Below are 23631 nucleotides of genomic sequence, written 5' to 3' on the forward strand. Positions count from 1 at the left end.
TGACGTCATATAAAAGGTCTGTGAGTACCACATTTGAAATGACAGTGAGGAGCTTTCATTAGCACAGTGGAGATCAAAGAGCAGAGGAAAAGATTTGTACATTGGTTACTTGCCTAAACGCATCCCCTAACCCTTTTGCTAAACGTATGATCTTTAAAATCTGCATTGTGCTGGGTTGAAAAAAATGTATGTTCTTGTTCTCGTTGGGCATTCATTTTAGTTTTAAGAATGTTATAAAGAAACCGCAGTAAACTCTCCATGTGATGGGCCGACGAGGGGGGGTTGGGGGAGAGAATGGTGCCCGTTATTACCGATTGTCTGTTGTAAGTGAGGGGGGTGAAGTTTAACCCAAGGCCAGGAGGGAAGAAAGGCAGCGTTGGAGGGGTTAAACAAGTAGGAATTCACAGGCTGGGGAGCTGCCGAGTCCCCGGCCCCACGAGCAGTGCGCCAGCGACGAGCCCAGTCCTTGCGTCACCTTCATGCTGCTCGCTCTCTCCACTCCCGCAACCAGGAGCACGTCATGTGGGCCAGCTCGTTCGGTAACTGGCGGAAGTTTGGGAAGGGGGGGGAATGAGAGACTGATTTAATACTGGCCTGAATTCAGTAACTAATAATCTTTTGTATTGTAATGTAATTTTCTGAGCCAATCCTTCAACAGAACTAATCTTGGGCATCATCTTGGGAAAGTGGTGGAAATCTTTGTCATTAATGGGATAAGGGATGCCAGTAGTGTGTGTGCTATTTATTTGTTATTCACCAAGTGAGGCTCCTTGGCTTTATTGTGCAGGAAAACGGGCTGGAATGTGCATCACTGGTCTGTATAACGTTCCCAGTGCATGGGGAGGGTTGAAGTCCAAAATAGTACATGTTATCTAGCTATTTTGAATCCTCCCAGGGCTGTATCAGCTTCTGAAACCATTACCATGCTGCACAAAATGTTGTTTTGTTCTGACAGATTGGATGGTATTTTGAATCCGACATGTAACATCAAATTGCCAGCATTATACTAAGGTACTAAGTAAGGAAACTAATGTATTTTTACAATCCATTTTTGTTTGCTGCATTACCTTTCAAATGACATCAAACTTAAGCCCCGTCCCACTTTCCCGAGTTACTCACGAATTCTCCCAAGTTTTCCCCATTGATTTAGAAATAAATCACCATTGACTCTTAAGGAAAGGCCTAAGAAGAATTGAGTGTGGATAGGGTAGACGGTCAGAACATTTTTCCCCAGGGTTGTAATGTCACAGACTAGAGAACATGGCTTTAAGCTGAGAGGGTCAAAATGTAAAAGAAACATGCAGGGCAAGTTGTTTTTAAAGAACAGAGGGGTGGATCCCTGCAACGTGCTGCCTGGGGTGGTGGTGTAGATATAATAGTGGCATTTAGGTGAATTTCAGGTAGGCATATGAATACAAAGGGATTGCATGCAGGCAGAAGATTAGTTTAACTACCAAGGGGGCATTGTGGGTCAAAGGACCTGTTCTTTTGCTGTATTTAGGAAGGGTTATAACTGCATTATAATTGTTTCGATTGACCAAACCTTTGGTTTAGAAAGTAGTGGGTGTTTTTTCCAAACTAATGTGATTAATAGAAGGAAATCTGAACAAATCTGATTGTGGATAATAACTGCTTTTTATGTAATGCTTGAAAGGTTTGCATTTATTACTATATATCTCTGAAAGTGGGTCACTTTGTATAAATAAAACAGTTTTGGGATTGAAAAGTAATGGCACTGCTGACTCTTCATGACATGAGTGTGTGGGGGGGGGGGGGGGGGGGAGAAATTAAAAATCTGCTATTTAAATACTGCCGAGGGCAGTAGAAATTTAACAGTGCATCTCAGTAACCATTTCCTTTGATCAGTGCACCCTTCTGAATTATTCAGACTCCTGTTTATATGTGAAATATTTGGCTGTCACACGTTTGGGCTAGGAAATTGAATTTGTATTTGACCCACATCCCATCCTGTAGTCAGCAGTTCTGTTGCTGCAGAGCTTTCTGTATTTGGAAGGAGTCCAGATCTCACTCAAACCGTCTTCGTTCACTTGCTTAAATCAGCTGGATATCCCTTCCTGCTGCTGGGGAAACGAAGGTACTTTTACAATCCATTTAATGTTTGCTGCATTACCGAGGGAATGCTGCACCATTCAAGATACTGCTTTCAAATGACGGACGTCAAACTGAGACTCAAAAGGGACTAAAGAAAGGCACAAAATGCTGGAGTAACACACAGCAGGTCAGGCAGCATTCACCGAAACGTCACATTCCTCTTCTCCAGAGATGCTGCCTGATTTGCTGAGTTACTCCAGCATTTTGCCTATCTTCGGTGTAAACCAGCATCTGCAGTTCCTTCCAATTCAAAAGTGACTAATTAGGCTAATTCAAATTTGTACCAGAATGATGCCTGGATTAGAGGATATTAGCTACAAGGAGAGGGTGGACAGACTGGGATTGTTTTCTCTGGGATGCCAGATGTTGAGGGGGAGACCTGATTGAAGTATATAAAATTCGAGGCATAGACAGGCTAGACAGTTGGAACATTTTTCCCCAGGATGGGAATATCCAATACTGAGCTTTAAAGTGAAAGGGGCAAAGTTTAAAGGAGATGTGCAGGCCGATTTATTTTTACACTGAGGATGATGAGTGCCTGGAACGTGCTGCCAAGGTTGGTGGTGTAGGCAGGTACGGTGGCGGCATTTAAAAGACTTGGATAGGCGCATAGATGTGTAGGGAATGGAGGAATCTGGATGAATGTGCAGGCAGATAAGAGTTGGGCTTGGCATCATGTTCAGCACAGCCTTTGTGGGCCAAAGGGCCTGTTTCGCTGATGTACTGTTCTATGTCCTGAGTCCAGGAACGGTTTGGTGTGGAGTGCTGTGCTTTCTCAGTAATCCATCTAACAGTTCCCATCACTTTGATCTGGGCAACTGCATGATTTGGGTGAAAAGGGCTTGGGAAAGTTTTTTTTAAACTTGAGAAAAACGATTAACCAGTAAACATGACAAAACTCTCATGCCATTATGCCACTGATCAAGCTTGCTTGTTTGTTCAGAGAATTTGGCACCGCTATCTGTCATTTAACACACATTTGGCCTGACAAGTCTGATATATCCTTTTTATTTGGGTGGGGGTGGGGAATTATTGCACGGAACTCTTCCGTGCAGTGTTGATGGCATTTGGGATTCACAGACTTTCCTCGTTATTAATATTGAACAATGTTGAATGACTAAACTGGGTCATTTATCTCCTTACAGTGAGACCGTTAACTGAAGATACTTTCAGGCACTGAGAATGTGACAAGAAAAACCATCACTAAGTTGGTTTATTCTTAAATAGCCACCTTTAAGCTCTTCAGTACACAAATTACAAATTTTCAGTTGGCCTACATTTAACAGTGAAACTTGAGCATGGAAATGACTGCTTAATTGATCAAAGTTGTGAACATTTCAGTTCAAATTTCAGTTGCAACTGTTCTTGAGAGAAGCACACTTATCATTTAGTGTTGATAATAAAAAGAAAAACCTTGCTGAAATTAATATGAATTTAAGGCCTTTGACAAGGTTCCTCATGGAAGGTTAGTTAAGAAGGTTCAACTGTTGGGTATAAATGCAGAAGTAGCAAGACGGATTCAACAGTGGCTGAATGGGAGACGCCAGAGGGTAATGGTGGATGGCTGTTGGAGGCAGGTGACTAGTGGTGTGCCTCGGGGATCTGTGTTGGGTCCTTTGTTGTTTGTCATGTACATCAATGATCTGGATGAAGGTGTGGTAAATTGGATTAGTAAGTATGCAGATGATACCAAGATAGGGGGTGTTGTGGATAATGAAGAGGATTTCCAAAGTCTACAGTGTGATTTAGGCCATTTGGAAGAATAGGCTGAAAGATGGCAGATGGAGTTTAATGCTGATAAATGTGAGGTGCTACACCTTGGCAGGACAAATCAAAATAGGGCGTACATGGTAAATGGTAGGGAATTGAAGAATGCAGTTGAACAGAGGGATCTGGGAATAACCGTGCATAGTTCCTTGAAGGTGGAATCTCGTATAGATAGGGTGGTAAAGAAAGCTTTTGGTATGCTATCCTTTATAAATCAGAGCATTGAGTATAGAAGCTGGGATGTAATGTTAAAATTGTACAAGGCATTGGTGAGACCAAATCTGGAGTATGGTGTACAATTTTGGTCGCCCAATTATAGGAAGGATGTCAACAAAATAGAGAGAGTACAGAGGAGATTTACTAGAATGTTGCCTGGGTTTCAACAACTAAGTTACAGAGAAAGGTTGAATAAGTTAGGTCTTTATTCTCTGGAGCGCAGAAGGTTAAGGGGGGGGACTTGATAGAGGTCTTTAAAATGATGAGAGGGATAGACAGAGTTGACGTGGACAAGTTTTTCCCTTTGAGAATAGGAAAGATTCAAACAAGAGGACATGACTTCAGAATTAAGGGACAGAAGTTTAGGGGTAACATGAGGGGGAACTTCTTTACTCAGAGAGTGGTAGCGGTGTGGAATGAGCTTCCAGTGGAAGTGGTGGAGGCAGGTTCGTTGGTATCATTTAAAAATAAATTGGATAGGCATATGGATGAGAAGGGAATGGATGGTTATGGTATGAGTGCAGGCAGGTGGGACTAAGGGAAAATAATTGTTCGGCACGGACTTGTCGGGCCGAGATGGCCTGTTTCCGTGCTGTAATTGTTATATGGTTATGTGTTTTGGATTTGACATAATATTAGAACAATTTTCGTGTCCTCGTCTTTCAAGTGACATTGCATTTAATTTTTTATAGGTGGTGTGATCAAAATGGTGCTAACCATGTATATGGGAGTAACATGTGTAGGAACGAACTTTTTTTTAAAATCAAGAGTTGGTCTGAGAGATAATGGCCTGGTGCTCATCTGTGGGGTCATGGTCTAGGGGTAAAGAAGGGTTCTGACCCGAAATGCCAGCCATCTTTTTTTCTCCAGAGATGCAGCCTAACCCACTGAGTTAGTCCAGCACTTTGTGTCTATATATGGGAGTAACAAGTTGTGCTTGGTTATTTGTAAATGTGAAAAAGAACGAGGAATAAAACTCCTAATCTTCAGGAGCAACATCCAGTGCCATGTGTTGAATGTGTGATGTTGGAATGCATTTGAATGACTAAACCTTTCAGAACCACCAAATTTAGGTTAAGTTGGTGAAAATAAAACCTAAGGATATCTATCTCCTTGTAAATTCTTGTAAATCTATCTCCTTGTAAACTTGTAAATTCTTTATAATCTTGTGAAGTAATATTTAAAAAATCAGCCATGCACTTTTATATTTGCATGATAGTTATCAGATTGCATCAGCGTAGCCAGTTTTCTTGGCACAAATGCACGAGTTGATAGTAAACAGGCCAGTGACAATGGAACTTGTTCACTCTTGGTTTTGGGGCTGTGGGACCTGCAGCTCTATTCTACAACCAAGTCCAGCATTAACATCCCCTTTATTGGCAATGTGCTGACTCTCAATTACACCAAGACTCAAGAGTGGTCATTTGTCATGTACATAATATTTGTCACATAATGTAAAGAATGAATTTGAGCTCGGAGTTCTCAGGAAACATCATCCAGCTAAAACGTCATTTATTATGCTCTTCCGTCAAACATCATCCAGCATTTTTTTAGGTTTGGATTTCTAGCTTCTGCAATAATCTGCTTTTGAAAGAATAAATATTCCTGTTCGTATACACGTATTCCTCATATTTCAGTAATATGAAATTGAAATGGTGATTAAAAGTTTGTTATGAATAGTTTTAGTGCAAAATCTGAATGTATCGATGTCAGTGCTAATCCTAAAATTTAGAAATGTAATTGTTCTTTGTAGTAGCATTTTATCTGCATTTGTGCATTTGGGATGAATGATTTTTGACTTATTGAAGGAAGAGCATAATAAATGACGGAGGCAAATTTTGCAAGACTTGGATCTATATTGCATCTTTGCAAAGATATTATGTGTTTGAGCTTTCTCTCGTTTTTACTGAAACAAAGCAAAATGCAAAGGTTGCTTAAGTATGTATGGTATATTCAACCCATTTGGTCAGAGGTCACTATTCCAAAATAGTGTGAGAAACACCTATGATCTAGTGAACGCATTTGCATATGGATCTGTCCCTAATATTCATTTTCCCCACACATTCGCAATCCTGTTTGTGCAAATCACATGAAGCGCATTTGGTTTTGTGTAGACAAACGAGCATTAGAAGCTACAGCTCTTTGATGTGAACTATTAACTGCTTTCCCCTCTGCAATTCTGAGCCCTGGATGACCAGCGATTTGAATGACTGCTCTTTTTATGTCTGATCACCAAAACATTTAACCAAATTAAATAATCACCAGTATTTATTTTGGAATCATGGAGGAATAGTGTTTATTTTGGAATAGTAGAATTATGTAGAAAAACAATTGAGTTATTAGTAATGTGGATTGAATATACATAAAAAGACGCAGAGCAAAATGGCAGGTCCAATTTGACCTTGCTTGCTTTCCTAATTTCTCCCAATCCTTATCTCACTACTGGTCCACAGCAAGTAAATGAGTTTGTGTATTGAGTTAAAAGGTAACTTTATGACTTGCATATGGTCTGATTTGACAGTATTAATTGGTCAGTACCGGCAGTGTGGCCAAAATTCACACTTTGTAATGGTTTGTGAACATGATGTTTCCTTGTTTAAGTGAATAGTTTATTATTGTCATGTGTACTGAAATATAGCAAAATCTTTTATGCTATCCAGACATATCGTAGCATACATGAGTCCAATAGGTACTGTAAAAGGCTTGAAACAGAGTGCAGAATATAGGGTTCTGACCACAGAATGCAGATTTTTTATTTAATGTGCAAGGACTTGGGGTAGATTGAAAGATTGAGGATCTATCCTTCGCATATGAGAGGTCTGTTCATGAGTCTGGTGACAGCAGGGAAGAAGCTGGTCCTGCATCTGGTCGTACGTGCTTTCAAGATGTTTGTATCTTTTGCCTGTCAGGAGTGTGGATGAGAGAGAATAATCGGGGTGTGAGTGGTCCTTGATTATGTTTGGTGCCTTTTCGAGGCAGCGTAGTATAGATGCATGGAGGCTGGTTCATGTGATGGGCTGGGCTGCGTATACTATTCTCCACAATTCTATTACATCCACATTTTATGTGGTGAAAAATTTAAAATCAATAAATTGTTGGTGGAGAACTTGATCAATGCACAAATGCAGCACAATTGAGACTTTGGGAGTAATATGCTATTCCCAGAAGACCAGAATTGCAAGCTAAAAATACTGTTCTGCTGTGAAAGTACAGCTTGTGTGTCCATCTGCTTTGGGAAGTTGCAAAGCATTTCCTGCACTGGAGTGTAAATACCTTCCTTGGCAGATACTTTATGTTCTGTCTGTTTCTTTTTGGCTGCTTTTCTTTCCCTTGCATATACTTAAGGGCAAATGAGACAAAGGACCGAAAACTCCATAACTAGAAGAGGTGGGTGGGGGGAGCAAAATTAGGAAATTAGTTTTAACATTTTCAACAATAGATTTATCCTTTTTGACTTCCTTGTGTTAAATATTGGTTGCAGTGGTGGTTAATAAATGTGATCCCGGTTTTCAACAGAGGCCACTATTTATCCGGCTGCACAAAACTGCCAACTTGCGTGTTTTTTGTTTGTCCTTTCCATCTCGTCTGGTTGCTTATGTCTGACTTCAGGAGCACTTCCTCGGGTCAGGATTTTTGCATCTTTCTTTGTAGCCAGTATTACCTAATCCAAGTGACGAGTCAGGTCCTGAAATACCTGAAAAGATTGGGGAGAGGATAAAAGGAAAAGAGAGATGCAAAATGTTCGTATGAACCTAGAGGAAGTAACGACAATGGGTTTAGCAATTCCTAGTTATGAGGTATATAGTGCTCTTAATTCCACTCCTAATCTATTTTCGGCTGTAAATGTTTATTTTGCTGCGTAGAAAGGAACTGCAGATGCTGGTGTATCCTGAAGATAGATACAAAGTGTCGGAGTAATTTAGCGGGTTAAGCAGCATCTCTTGAGTGAAGGGATGGGTGAAGAAATGTCCCGATGCTGCCAGAACCGCTGAGTTACTCCAGCACTTAGTCTATCTTTAATTTTTACATTGGGTTCAGTGTCACCATGTAGGCCAGTAGCAGTCGTCTTGGGTTAGATTTAAAGCAAATGTCAGCAAGAAACTTATAAAACGTTGGCAGTCCCTCTGCGCTCAGACCTACTGAGTTTCTCCAACAGTTTGTTTTCATGTCTACTCCAAATTACAGCATCGAAAGTCTCTTGTATGATCTGAAGGCAAATGGTCGTTAGCTTTTGTCAATCTGGTAGTCATATTTTTGTAAATATTTTGCGATTGCTGCGGGGGGGGGGGGAGAGAAAGAGTGGGATGGGCTGATTCATACGAGGACTCAACATTTCTTAATTTTTCGACATAGTTAATTTGCATTTTATTCTTCTGACTGTTTTTGAATAGCTGAGTCATTCTTCTTTATTTCCTTTTTAAAGCAAATGCTGATGAAACAACAGGAGAGACTGTCTGAAAGAGAACAGGATATCGAAGAACAAATATACAAATTGAAAACCGATAAAAGTGTGATTGAGGTAAGTGAAATCAAACATTTTTGTCGGCTTGCAATTTTGTATGAATGTTAAATGGGGTTGCTTCAAGATGGTTAGCTGAGCCAATAGGAATCTTTCCTCCTTTCTGACAATGGAGCAGTGCCCTGGTCATGCTAATGAATACTGCCATTAAGTAGGCAAATCATCATTTGGTTAAATCTCCAATTCTAAATTCCCCTCTTGGTCTCCTGACTTTTCTGTCCCAAGAATTAAGGGAGGCGCAGCGAGTAGAACTGCTGCTTCAGCGCTAGAAACCAAGGTTTGATGCTGACCTTGGGTGCTGCCTGTGTGAAGTTTGTGCATTCTCCCCTGTGACCGCGTGGGTTTCCTCCAGGTGCTCCGGTTTCCTCCCACATCCCAAAGATGTGCAGGTTAATAGGCCTCTAAATTGCCCATAGTGTGTAGGGAGTGGTTGTGAAAGTAGGATAACATAGAACTAGTGTGAATGGGTGTTCATTGGTCAGCATGGACCGATGGGCCAAAGGGCAGTATCTCTAAACTAAAACTAAAAATGAATTATCTTATTTTATTCTCATTCCAAATTTTTTTGGTTCATAACCTACTTGAGACTTTATAAACTATTTGAGGCCCACCTGAAGTTTCATTTTGGCTTGCGTCTCATCATTGAGTTTAAACTCCAATTTTAATACAAGCATGTAATCTAGGCTGACACCTTTTACAGTTAAAGGAGTGCTCTGTTGTCGGTCATCTTCCATTGGATAAGATGCTAAACTGGCCTCAACAGGGGCAGTGGAAAAGTTGCTGCCTTACTGCGCCAGAGACCTGGGTTTGATCCTGATTATGGGTGCTGCCTGTACGGAATTTGCACGTTCTCCCTGTGTCCGTGTGAGTTTTCCCCGGCCACTCCAGTTTCTTCCCACACTCCAAAGACATAGTAGGTTAATTGCCTTTGGTAAAATTGTAAATTGTCCCTAAAGTGTGTGGGATCATGTTCGTATGCAGGGTGACCACTGGTCGACGTGGACTCGGTGGGCCGAAGAGCCTGTTTCTGCACAGTATCTCTAAGTAAAGTATAAGACCTAATACTGGGCTCTGCATGAGGCCGGCATCACCTTGCTTAATGTCACCAGGTTCAATTTAGCTGAAGCTCTTTGTGGTACCTTGCAAATTGACTATGGCATTTGGTTCAAGCGTGATGTTAAAATTATTCCAGTGAAAATAATTAAATGTTGAGAAATAATCTGGGGCAGCCTGATGATGCAGTAAGTGTAAAAGGAGTTCAAGTGGAATCTTGTTTTCAAATCCTATAGGTGCTTCAACAGAATGAAGACAAAAGCGCCATTTGCTCGAAATGAAATCTGCACTGATAACCTTTATTAGATTTTGAACAATTTACCTGGGGGAGTGTCGAAGAAAGAATTACATAAACACTGACGTGATTGCATGTCTTGTGCTTGACTCTAATCTCCTCTTATTTTTCCCCTAACACTTCCAACGTAATTTTCTGTATCTGCATGAGATTAAACTCTCCTTATTATCCACCTATATTATTCTCCCCACTCACTGGAAGGTAATTTCTACATTTTCACCAATGTCTGGGGAAATTGCCCTCTTGATTCTTCACTATCTTGTATTTGTGGCATCTAGTTTGGGGTAGGAATTAACCCTGCTGTATAAGCCGAATATTGTTCTGTTGAATTTAGCGGAACTGAATCTCAAAGGCTGAAATAAATTTGCACCTGTTACTACAATGCATGCAACAGAAAATTAATTTCTACCCATTTGTGCCCTTCATGTTAAGGATCGCTTATGTTATGTAGAAACCATCACTTTTCAGGAAGAAAGATGCTCAGCCCTTCTTTTTGATAAATATAACAATGCATTTCTAATATTATCCTTGTAGATGTTTTTGCTTTTTCTCCAGGACTTCCAATTCTTTTACAATGTTACATTTGGAACTGTACTCAATTGAATTGAATAATTTCTGCCATTGCCCATTTTGTTTTCCTAAGGAAAAAGTGCATCAGTTGAAAGAGGAAGTGCGCTTGCAGTATGAGAAAATGCGTCAGATTCTGGAAGAGGACCTGGGAAAAACTTTGGAACTGATCGATAAAACACGGACAAAATTCTGCGACGAGAATGCATCGCAAGTACATCAGCTAAATGAGCGATTGGAAGAAGCAAAAAAATTATTAAATTCAGTCCAAAAAATGTGGGACAGGACAGAGGATATTTCATTCATGAAGGTAATAAGTTTTAAAAAGTAACTCCGAACTGTACCCGGTGAAATGACCGGATGACTTAAGTTTAAGTATGGCATTTGGGTGAAATGGGTCCAGATGGTGGGGAGATAATTTAAACTCCATATTCAATCAAATATTCTGTATTTTTTAAAGATGGACACAAAGTGCTGCAGTAACTCAGCAAGTCAGGCAGCATCAAAATCAATAGATGATGTTTTAGGTCGGGACTCTTCTTTAGATCCGATCTGAAACGTCACCTGTCAATTTCCACTAGAAAATGCTACCTCACCCACTGACTTACCTCAGCACTTTGTGTCTATCTTTGATATAAAGCAGCATCTGTAGTTCATTATTATTACATTTTATTCCTTTTTCTTTAGTTAACATAACACTTTTACATTTTTAATTAAACAGCGGAAATGTAGACATTTTTAAAAAAGTGTTAGTACAAAGCATAACATATAAAGGTGCAGACTTAATAGATATGCAAGGTTTCAGTTACATAACACATGGCTTGCAGAAAGCACACATTGTCATGTGATTTATTGAGACAGGTAGTTTTCAGTATAACCGTGGCCATAAGAATGTGAGTGGCACAGTGTCAGGCCCCCTGATGCAATCCTGACCACTGGTACTGTCTGTGCAGAGTTTGTACGTTCTCCCTGTGACCTTGTGGATTTCCTCCCACATCCCAATGACGTGCGAGTTTGTAGGTTAATTGGCCTATGTAAATTGCCCTTGGTGTGTGGGATAACATAGAACTATTATGAATGACGGTCGATGTGAACTCGGTGGGCCAAAGGGTCGGTTTCCATGTTGTATCTCTAAACTAAGAATCATGGGGAAAGCCAATGCTAGTATTAATTTTAATGCCCAGAGATAGTGCAAGGGTACCTGTATTTTCCCTAATTTGTGTTATTTCTTCACGTAATAAATTGAAAGAGTAGACTGTGAACATGGCATACCTAACCAGCATATGTCATTTTCCATTCTTGTTCTGTATGGCCTTTTTTTTAAAATCATATTGCTGGTAGATCTCTTGCAATATCTGTTTTACTGTGGGGAAAAAATAGTGACATTTTCTAATTTGAGTTAAATATGGTACCTCTCATATCTATGCGCCTGCAAGTTCCGATGGTGATCCCAGAGCCTTTGGTGAGTTATCCCTCGGTTATCTACCTGTCGATTCCCCTACTCTGGACACCTTCATCTCTCCTGTCTGAAAATCTGGACGGTTTGATGAGGATGCATTTAAAAAAAAAAATATATTGGGATCATTATCTATATATAAATATTTACTGAAGATCTTTATTCTTAATAGGAAAACAGCCTGTTATATGCAGGATCCTAGGAAAGCAGATATAGGATCCTGAGCAGATTTTAGTATCTATAATTATGAAATTAAATTCCAAAATGGATTGCCATAACTGCAGTTGCAGGTGTTTTTTCTCCTCCATTTGCTTTATAAATTTTTAAGCTTGCCATCTCACAAGTTTTTGTACATCAAGTTAGCGTAGAGAGTCCAATCTACGTGTTTTACATGGGGTCTGGAATATTGCACAAATACAAGGCAGTAATTTATGGTGGTGCACTTATTTTGGGTTTTTTATTTATGTTCCAGAAAAATATAGGATTTAAACACTGCATTGCTTTTCATTTCTTCTCCCCCTCCTGCCTTATGGGGCACCTGGTTGAGTGTAATTCTGGTAAAATAAATATTTGGCTGTTTCTGTAGGCAAAAGGACATTGAAAGAATGCAGTTTATCTGAAGAATGCCATTTATTATTCCATCCCCGAGAAAATTTACTGCACACAAGGAGTCTATTCAGCCCATTGAATCCATGCCAGTTTGTAGTCAAGCAATCTGATCAGCCCTATTTCCCCCACTCTTTCCCAATAGCCCTGAAATTATTTGCTTTCAATGCACAGCCAAATCCATTTTGCAAGTATTGATTTGATATTGTTTTCACTGCCCTTGCAGGCAACGACCTCTGGATCCTAAACTGCTTTCATTCTTAATCCTTTCCTGTACCGTCTGGATGGAGTAGGGTAGTTAATCTGTGAGACTCATTGCCACAGAGGGCTGTGGAGGCCAAATCTGTGGATATTTTTAAGGCAGAGATAGACAAATTCTTGATTAGAACAGATGTCAGGGTTATGGGGAGAAGGCTGGAAAATTGGATTAGGAGGCAGAGATCAGCCATGATTGAATGGCAGAGTAGACTCCATTGCCTAATTCACCTATAACGTGAACTTGTGGAACTTTGTTTCTCTGCCCCATGGTCCTGGAACTGTCTGCTCGTAGGAACAACTTTGTTGTAACCCATCATGATCTTGTATCTGTCTATCAAATCTCCTTTGCTTTACCACAATAACCTCGCCTTCACCAACCTGACCTCTTAATCTGAAAGATTCTACGGATTTGGAACTCTGCCATTTAGTCTATATTGTGACTCCTTCAACTTTGGCAGAAGGACCATCACTTCACATTTCTTTATATTAAATTTAATCAGCATTTGATCTTCCCATTCATCCCGCCTATCCATATTGCTATTCTCGCTGTTTATTACATTTTTAAGCTTTGTGATCCACAAATATGGAGATATGATAAATGAAGATAGTAATAGACGCCTTGGAGAAATGGTCTGTCTCTACACCCATATTTAAGGAATTAATGTGTTCCCAAACAAAGCAGTGGTCTGTCGCTGATACCTGCAGAATGCAACTGTCTACCATTCACATGCCAGACAACATACATATATCTGAAGAAGGGTCCCGACCCGAAGCGTCAACTATCCATGATCTTCAGAAATGCTGCCTCACCCTCCACGTGACCAGGCACTTTGTCTTTTTTTTTAATAAACCAGCATCTGCAGTTTATTGTATCTATATACCTTTCCTTTCTGTCTTTAATCTAATTTCCCATCAACAATGCAGGTTATCCTTTAATTCCTTGAGCCTCAATTTTACAAACTGACCTTTTTATTTGGGACTTAATCAAATACCTTCTTGAAATCTGCATAGCCAAACATCTGCTGCATTCCTTTCTTCAACTTTCTCTCTTGCCACATAAAATTCAATCAGGTTGGGTAAACATGATATAACTATTTAACAAATCCACACTGGCTCTCCTTTATTTACTCGTGCTTCTCCAAATAAGTTTTAATGTTTTCTCGGCCTGCATCAAAAAAGCCTCCTCGCAACCAGGATTGAACTGGCCTGCGGTTAGCCGCCATGTCTACAGACATGAGTGAACACATTTGCCATTCCCAGTCCTCTGGTACATTCCCTGTATTTGGGGAAGATTGGACGATTTTAGCTTTGTCACAGGATCCTCTGCCACATTGGCAGCGACCTACGATGCATCTTGTCAGGATCTGCTGATGTGTAGACACAAGGAATTGCAGATGCTTGAATCTTGTGTAGAACCCAAAGTACACTTTAGATTTCAGAGATACAGCGGGGAAACAGACCCTTTGGCCCACCAAGTCCACGCTGTCCAACCATCACCCCATATACAAGCACAATCCTACACGCTAGGGACCACTTACAATTTTGCCAAAGCCAATTAATCTACAAACCTGTACATCTTTGGAGTGTGAGAGGAAACTGGAGCACCTGGAGAAAACCCACACGGTCATGGCGAGAGTCTATATACAGCTCCCATAGTCGGGATCAAACCCGGGTCTCTGTCTCTTCTAAGGCAGCATCTCTACCACTGCACCCTACTTCAGCAGGTTAGGCAGTGTCTCTGGAGGGCATCGATAGATGACATTTCAGCTTGAGATTCTTCATCATACTCCTTCAGTCTGAAGAAGAAGAGTCCTGACCCAAAATGCACCTCTCCGTGTCATCCATTCCTTCTGTCCAGAGATGCTGCCTGTCCCGCTGAGTTACTCCAGCAATTTGGATGCTGTTGATTTCTGTACATTAAACATGGCCAGCCTTCATTCCCTTACATATCAATTCTTACCCCATCAGTTATAGTTATAAAGTCAAAAAAACACAGCATCTTTTCCAAATAATTAGTTGGAACCTTTAAGGGATATTGTGGGTATTTCTCAAAATGCTGCCAGATTTAGGATTCTGTGTTTCTGTGCTTGCATGGAGGTCCCAAACACTTGGCGCAGCTCTGACAATTTCCAGGAAGTTCTCTAACATTGGTCTTGTCATGGAGCTTGAAGTTGCAGTTATGGTGAAGCATTTTTCCTGCTAATTCTGTACCAGATCTAATCCAGTGTAGAAATAGTAGGACCATTTTGGATAGCATGGGGTGGCTGAGGGGCACAAGGAAAAGTATAAGATAATTTACTTTTAGTTAGTTAGCTGAGATTGCTTTAGATATTATTAGTTGTGTTTTCAAGTGTGTCAGTTTTTAGATTTTTGCCCTGTTTAATTATTCTTTAAATATTTAAGTATCATGCTCTGGCCATTCTGAAACATTTGGTCCTTAATTGGTTTAACAGATACAGATTACCCAGCAATTTTTCATGGATAGGCCTCATTTGTGCCATCTTGGATCAAGGTGCTTTTTCCGAGTAACAATTCGCTATCAGTGGATTGATAAAAGTAAATCTAGTTGACACATGCGACAATGGTGATCACTAGGCGCAAACCACTAGCAGGAAGTTCTGGGCTGATGGTTTCATTGCCATAAATCTTTATCAATGCTATCTCTTCTCTCCGTTCTTTAAACCCCATCCCTCTGGTCATAATATGCCAACTTTGGTACTCAGTTTCTAGCTGAGTGAGGCCAATCTTGAGTCATTCTAGTTGATTATTTTTCCCTGGTTACAGAAGAATATTTATTTCTTCTACTTGTTTCATCAGTAGGAGTTGCATTTTAAGAGAAATTTGTTAGGAAAAACTCAGATCCTGAAAATAAATGAAAATAATAGATTGCTTTGTAACTTTTATCTATTTGCTTTCTTTCAGAATACAAAATCAGTAAAAATTCTACTGGAAAGGTAAGCATTAATGTTGTGTTTTTGTACAAACAAAATATGGAAGAGTGGGAGGAATTTGAGAATTTGCATATGAGAGAATGTTGAAATTGGCCATTTTGTAAGTTGGATGTTATTACTAATCTCAGCAAAAGTACTGCTTTCCTGAGAACTGAGACACTAATTGTCTGAAGAAGGGTATCGACCCAAAACGTCGCCCATTCCTTCTCTCCAGAGATGCTGCCGGTCCCGCTGAGTTACTCCAGCTTTTTGTCTATCTTCGGTTTAAACCAGCATCTGCAGTTCCTTCCTGCACACTAATTGCACTATTGACGTTAATGTTAATTCCATTAATTGAACAATTCTTTAAAATCGCAACACCTTTTCAAATTTGAATGATGTAGATAGGGTCACTGGGGTTGTTGTCATACGATCTGCTTTGACTTAATATGCTGCTCACAAAGTACTCTCATTTCCTCTTCCACTGTATTGCGTGCAGGAAGCCAAGATCAAGTGAAGCAGGCTAGCTGCAAGAAGTAATTCGACTCTCAATCAGTTCTACTGCTCAAAATCTTTTCTACCCAATTTATTGTTAAATAGAAACTGTGCACGTCAGAAGTAATACTAGTCCAGAAGCAATATAATATCTGATATCTTAACTAAAGAGTTAAGAGACTAGCAGATAACAAATAAATTGTTCTTGCAAATGACAATGCAGTTTAGTGTGCCTTATTCAGTGTTGAGCCTTTTTCTAATCTTCCAGAAGTTTAAGGCCGGTTCCCAAAACACCATAGTTGTCTGGTGCTTTTGCATGGTGTCACCCACCTTCAGTATCAGTAAGTGCACCCTCGCAAATAAGTGCATCCTCGCAAACAAACAGCGCCAGATTATTCAGAGGAAATCTGAAATAACTGACTGTTATTTGGATACAAATTACCCAATGAATAATGGGTCTGATCTTCATTAACGGCTGAGGCTCTGGTTGGACACGGTGCTGCTGTCCTGTACCATTGAGGCATAACACAGGCCTTGTTTTATTCTATTTTGAGCAGATATTTATTAAAAAGTATTAAAATGTATTGGTTAGATGGTTATCCTTGAATTGTTGAAAAAATTCCGAGCTTGATGCAAAACTGAAAGCAATATATTTCTTGTTCATAAAATGTATTTTTCTTTCAAGGACTCAGGCATGTACAGGAAATGGGTTGCCCCCACCTAAATTTGGTCACCTCCAGCCAAAACCTTTCTTGAGTGAAATTGGTAAGAAGGAGAAACACATCAGAAAGTTGCTTGAAGGTAATAATAACACAAACCTATTTCAAAATAGAAAACGTGCTATGTAGACATACCAAGTATTGTTTTTAAATGAAGTATACTTTGAATGCTTGGCATAATTGGAACCAATGTCTTGAAGTCATACAACGTGGAAACAGGTTCTTCAGCCCAACTTGCCCACGCTGACCAGCATACCCAATCTACACTAGCTTACACTGTGTGTTTAAAAAAAATTACCCCTCAGATTCCTATTAAATCACCCCCCCACCCACCTTAAATCCATGCACTCTGGTTCTGGATTCCCCAACTCTGGGCAAAAGACTGTGTTTACCTGATCTATTCTTCTCATGAGTTTTTATACCTGTATAATACCACTCCTCATCCTCTTGTGCTCCAAGGTATAAAGCCCTAGCCAGCTTGACAACATTGTTTCTGTAACATGGTGACCAAAACTGAACACAATACTCTAAATGCGGCCTCGCCAATATCTTGTGTAACTGTAACATGACCCACTAACTTCTATACTCAATACTTGACTGATGAAGGCCAATGTGAAGGAAGCATTTTTGACCACACTATCTACCTGTGACTCAACTTTCTAGAAACTATGTATCTGCACTCCTAGATATCTCTGCTCTACTACCCTCTCCTGAGCCCTACTATTCACTGTGTAGTCCTGCCTTGTCAGACTTTTGAATGTCATTGGGTATACTCTTATTACTTTTATTTTACTTGACATTATGTTTTGTTCATTTAATCTGCCAATGTCATTATTTAATTTTAATACTTGTGTTCCTCAAACTTTTAAGTTATTTTGGACAAAGCATACCCTCTACTGGTCCATATTGGCTCCCATTGATCAGCTCAAGGTTCTCCAAGTACCCATTTCCTGGTTTAATTATGCATTTTCATAACTTCCAACAATATCAGAGCAATCGATCTGTCAATAAACTCCCAGTTGCATTCAATCAACCTATCTTAAATAATGGATTTAAATGTTGTGGTTTCTAGTTTAAGTGCACAGTTCCTGAACTGGACAACTGGTTTATGGCTAAACCCTGAAGTACAAATGATCAGATTCTGGAGATTTAAACTCCTTTAGTGCTATGAATTGTTTTATTTATGTGCTTATGTGAACCTTGAGTTTCAGTCCTAGATTCACTTTAAGTCTCTGAAATGTTAGATACATTACTTGCTTCCTGTGATTAGTCTGTCAGTTGCTACCAGTGAAAACTGATGGAGAGTACTTCAAGCCTGCCAATTCCTTATTTTCTTTTGCATTATTGCCTTCACATGTGTTCTGAAGGATTAACATTGCCTTGACGTTCCTGAAAAAATATTTAAATTACTATTCTTCGCTTGCTTTCCAAATGTTCCTGTTTCAAAATTGCACTCTGGGATGTCTTCTTTGTCTTTCTTTCCAAATCCTTTGGATGTGCGATATTCTGTGCACATTTGCATGAGAGCTCCAAATTGAATTATCTCTCGTCTGTTCTATGGTGCATTGTTTGCTAAATAACGCTTTTGGTCCTGGTTGCTACTATGCAAGTGGTTTACTTAGCTAAATTCCTCTTGTTTTCTCAAATTTCATCTATCATTTTATCCAATACCAGTTTTGACAACTTCAACTTGATGTTCTCTTGATAAAATTAATCCTACCAAAATCTAAAATCTCCTGGATTATAAAATGTTGAATTCACTCCATTTTCTGATGAGCTGCTATACCCTTAACATTTGTAAAGTACTCGGCTAGTTTGAAATAATAGATTTTAACGGGAACATTCATGAAGTGTCTGCTGCACAATACAGTAAACCTTTGTTATTACGGGCCTCTTGATAACTGTTTCAGTCATAGTGGACTTTCTCTTTAAGAACACGGGCAGCAGGCTATTGAAATTGCCAGGGCATTAAAATTGAGAAGCAATTGCTTCTATCAGCTCTAATAAACAATGTAACAACCGGCCTTCAGTATTTTTAGCTTGTGGTAACAAAAATACATTTGGCTGATAAAAACTTGTACACTCAGAAGGTTAGGAAGGGATCTTTGGAAGGAGAAACTGAGTTAACGTTTTAGGCCGATGTCCCTCCACCCTGAACTCCTGGTGGGCAGTTGGTCGTGGGAATCCCATCTGGAGCGGGACAGGGATTCCACGTCCCATCACGCTGCAACCCCAACGTCCCAGACTTCCCACTTTGCGTTTAAACTCTGGATACGGTAACCAGCAGCAGGGACAGCGGTGATTGCGTTCCCCGGTTACACTGGATAAGGTGATGCTGGGCAGGCACCATGGGGTGCGGGGCTCCATGTGATGAGGGAGGTCCTCCTGGGCTCTCAGTGACAGCGCTCCAGATTGATTGATTGACTGAAAGCATGGAAACGGGTTCTTCAGCCCACCAAATCCATGCTGACCATTAATCGGGCATGTTCACATTAGTTCAGTGTTACCCACTTTCACATCCACTCCCTTCACATGATGGATTATTTTGAGGTTAATTAACCTACCAACCCGATGTAAACATAGATTTTTGTTAAACCTTTTTAATTTATCTCCAACATTTCATGTTGTGTGTGTGTGTATATATATATAATATATATATATCTATATGGTTGTGGATTGGTGCCCAGAAGATGAGAATACATCTTCAATAAGTTACTTTAAAATATGAAGTTAATAAAAAGCTGTTCATTTGTCAGCTAGCAGCAGGAAAGCTGAACATGAAAAAATGTCGCTTTGTGGACAAAAAACTCATTCACTGGTCCTTGTCTCTGAACTGGTCTAATTGTATGCATTTGGTTAGCTATTAACCAGTGGCATAGGGTTATAACCTTGAGTGCTGTTATAAAAACAGCCATCGCACCTTTTTTGGTCAGGTGGGAATACATTATATGTAGTCATGCTTGTATAGAATTGAATGTAGTCATGACTGGGCAGTATTAAATGTAGTCGTGTCTGTGTTCCGAGTAAACATAAGAACTGGAAGGTGTAAAGTTGGTTTGTAAGTGTCCCTGTATTGTATACTGAATAATTAAGCAGATGTTCCGCTCTATAAAGTATTGTGATTGCAATGAATTCTTCACGTATAGAGAAATGACTGTAGAATGTTTATTGTATTGAATGTAGCATTAAAAAAAAAACACAGCAACTCAGCTGCTCTCACTGCGCCAGCGACTCTGGTTCAATCCTGTCCTCAATTCAATCAAAAGCCTCACAGGGGGATGAATCGGTTCACAGACTTTGGAGATACAGCTCAGAAAAGGGCCCTTCAACCCACCAAGTCAGCGCCATCCAATAATCATCCCGTACCCTAGCACTATCCTACACACTGGGGACAATTTCCAATTTTACCAAAGCCAATTAACCTACCAACCTGCACGCCTTTCGAGTGTGGGAGGAAACCAGAGCATCTGGAGAAAACCCACACGGTTACAGAGAGAACTTATAAACTCCATACCGACAGATCGAACCAGGGTCTCTGGTGCTGTAAGACAGCAACTCTCCCGCTTCGCCACTGTGCTGTTTCAATGTTCCGCTGTGTTTTGTGGATTCTCGCAGGTGAATGAATTGGTGAAAATACCGAGTCTCTGAATTCTTTCAGAGAAAGTGGAAGAAATGCTAATCAAATGTTTTCTTTCAACAAAATAGAAATTGGCGCAATAGTTAAAGCACCTACATGTGCACTTGTTTGTGGAGATTTGTAGATTCCTCGTGTAACCTATTTCTCTTTACTGTCCTCTAACAGGAACGATAAGCACTTCGGTACCATTTCTGCAGAGCGTCCCTGCATACACCTGCAACATTTCGAATTCTGCTGGAGAAAAACGCAAGCACTCCACTGCTTTCCCAATGCCCACGACATCCGGTGTGGACAACGGCTTCCTAGAAGTGACGGCTGGCAATGTTGCCAGCCAGTTCATGGGCCAGGGTGGGGCTGTTGTCGAGAGTCAGTCGGCACAGTCCCTAGTGCCGTGCAGTTCTTCCCAACACATCGTGGGACTGACCAGCGGCCCACAGCCCGTTCACACGGGGCCAGTCTTCAATACTACTCACTATCCCAACAGCACGCCCTCCCAGCAGTCTGTACTTTCCCAGTCTGTCGGCTACGGAGGCCGCAAAATACTCGTCTGCTCTGTGGATAACTGTTTCTGTTCTGGCGTGCCTTCTGTTTCGAACCACAATGGACACCAGCCATACAGCAGATCGGGCACCTTCCCGTGGTCTGTGACGTCGCAGGAATACGCACATGCTCTTCCGCCTGCTCCCTCGGTACCTCAGTCCCTTATATCGTATGGCATGGGATCAGCATCTCACAACAACACTGCAGGCAAGATAACTGCAGGCTACATGACCAACGCTTCACTGAACACTACACCACAAGCTAATCTTCTAAATTCTGTCTATCATACATTTTGAACAGTGTGCATTTTCCTTTTTAATTTTTCCTCTTTCTCTAAATGTTAATTTCAGATCATTTGCTTAAAAAAAAGTTAGAAAATACATTCCGCACATGATGTAAACTTTTTGTGCAATTGAATTCCAGTACTGGGTTTAGTGATCCATTCACGAATGGAGACGTTCTGTATTAAATGGCTTCCTTTTTTTTTTTGTTGGTTGTTTCTGCCAGGAGTGCCGCAACCATAACAGAATTTTTATATGAAAACTCTTAGCACTTTTTTGCAGAAGCGTTTAATATTAGTTAATCATATAGTGCTCTGGTATAATAGCAGCAATAAAGCAGAGGTACCATTTGACAGTGAAGCACAAATTAACGCTGTGGGCATTGGCAGAGTTTGTCTGACCTGTTGAATAGGGGGGTCTGAGGGGAAATGATGCCCTGACACTGGAAGTGTTCGCGATTGTCACACAACGTCAAGTGGACTTGTCTCTGGCAAGTCGTTGTGCGTTAATTTTAATAGTTACCCAGTGCTCTTTTACAATAACTCCTTTGAGTATGGACTTCCCACGTGGAAAAAGAAATCAAAGAAGAAAATATTTTTTTCTAAAAAAAAAAAGTTCAAGGTGGGACGTTGGCTTCCTGGATAGGGGAAACTACACCCTAATTAAGCATGGCAGATTTGGCCTGTCACTTTAATCATAGTTTTTAAAAAAAAATAAAAATAAAATATCACAATGGGACTACTACAATGCAGATTGTGAAACTGGTCAGGCTGGGTTCCTGACCAGGTAGAAGAGAAGGCAAATGCTGTCCTGTAAGCTATATATTAATAAATAATTGGGAGTATGCTTAATGCATAACATGGACATTTCTTAAATTAGTATTCTGTAGGAAAAGAAAACTGGAGAATTGGGAATCTTGTTTTATTTCTAGAAAATGGTGGGGATAGAGGGTGATTTACAATTATGCTCAAAATGTTGATCAGTTTGTCGAACAAACATCTTTTCTGGCCCATTGTATCGAGTGGGCTATTACAGTGGAACCTCATTATTACTAACCCATGGTGGTCTTATCGGCTGTGGGATTGGGGGAGGGGAGGGGGGAGGGATGCTTTGCTTTGCTTTGCTGAGGATTGAGCTCCAGGTCCGATTTCATTCCTTTACCACAGACTGCTGGGAAAATTGTTCCACCCCCATTTTAAATTTTTTATTATGTTTGGTTTTCCTTTCTGGGCAATGTTGGTGGAAGTAGACTATCCTGTGAAAGGCAAGAAGAACATTTTATTGTGCAAAAGAGAAACAAAAAGATTCATTACAAATGGTGCCAATGAATCTGCTGGTCTGCATGTTATAACAAAGTTTATTTCATTGAGGGATTGAATTCCTTAGACTTTTTTTTCAAAAATCAAAAATAAAATGGAGCTTCAGCAGGGGACCTGGGCAAAGTTTAATGTAACAGAAGGTTTGTTGTAACGAGGTTTGGCTGTATTTTAACTGTATGGTGATGGTCCATAGATGTTTGACCATGGGAGCTCTGTTTTACTTTGTCCCTGCAGAAAAGGGTGAATGTTAGTGTTTGGAAAAACTCTTGTAATCAGTAAAATCGAGAACTGTTGGTATTTTGTCTTTCTCAAATACTTATAGTTACCAGGTTATGCAGGGTTTATCTTAACCACCTATTTCATGTCACTTTATCAATATCTTCTTTTAAGGCATTGAATAAACATGTATACATGCAGAGTTGAGAATTGTCTTTTTTCCTGTGCATGTTTGATCACCAACGACTGACCGACAGACACAAAAGAGACCAGACGTGATTTCTAATGAGAGCTGGGCTTACTATGTTTGATCCCTGTATATCTGGAAGAGGAGAATAAAAAGCAGGCGTGGCTCCCCATTCCTTCCTGCTGTCCACTAATCCCCCTTTTAAAGTACCTACCCTGTAATCGGCTGGTGAAGCAAAGATTAGGTAGAATTGCAATCTTCACTTAAATGGAATAGCTATGAAATGGATAGTATTCACTATCCTGAGTTTAACACACAAGTGTTTAAGGAATTGGGTGAAATTATGGCATGCATACATCCATCCTTGTCTGTAGCATGTCTCGAAAGGAACTGCAGATGCTGGTTTATACCGAAGATAGGCACAAAGTGCTAGAGTAACCCAACGGTCAGGCAGAAAC

At 40.2% G+C, this 23631-nt stretch overlaps 1 protein-coding gene across 1 annotated transcript in view; it reads left to right on the plus strand.

Moving 5' to 3' along the window:
* Positions 1 to 23186, plus strand: part of trim8b (tripartite motif containing 8b) — a 76166-nt gene extending 52980 nt beyond the window's left edge. Inside the window, exons 3-7 of the mRNA XM_055647009.1 lie at positions 8519 to 8614; positions 10606 to 10839; positions 15772 to 15803; positions 16960 to 17075; positions 20796 to 23186. Coding sequence (XP_055502984.1) covers positions 8519 to 8614; positions 10606 to 10839; positions 15772 to 15803; positions 16960 to 17075; positions 20796 to 21466 — 1149 coding nt within the window. The 3' untranslated portion in view covers positions 21467 to 23186. The remainder of the gene's footprint in view (positions 1 to 8518; positions 8615 to 10605; positions 10840 to 15771; positions 15804 to 16959; positions 17076 to 20795) is intronic.
* Positions 23187 to 23631: the final 445 nt, after the last annotated feature.

This window comes from Leucoraja erinacea, chromosome 15 (assembly GCF_028641065.1).
Source record: "Leucoraja erinacea ecotype New England chromosome 15, Leri_hhj_1, whole genome shotgun sequence".
Lineage (NCBI taxonomy): Eukaryota > Metazoa > Chordata > Chondrichthyes > Rajiformes > Rajidae > Leucoraja > Leucoraja erinaceus.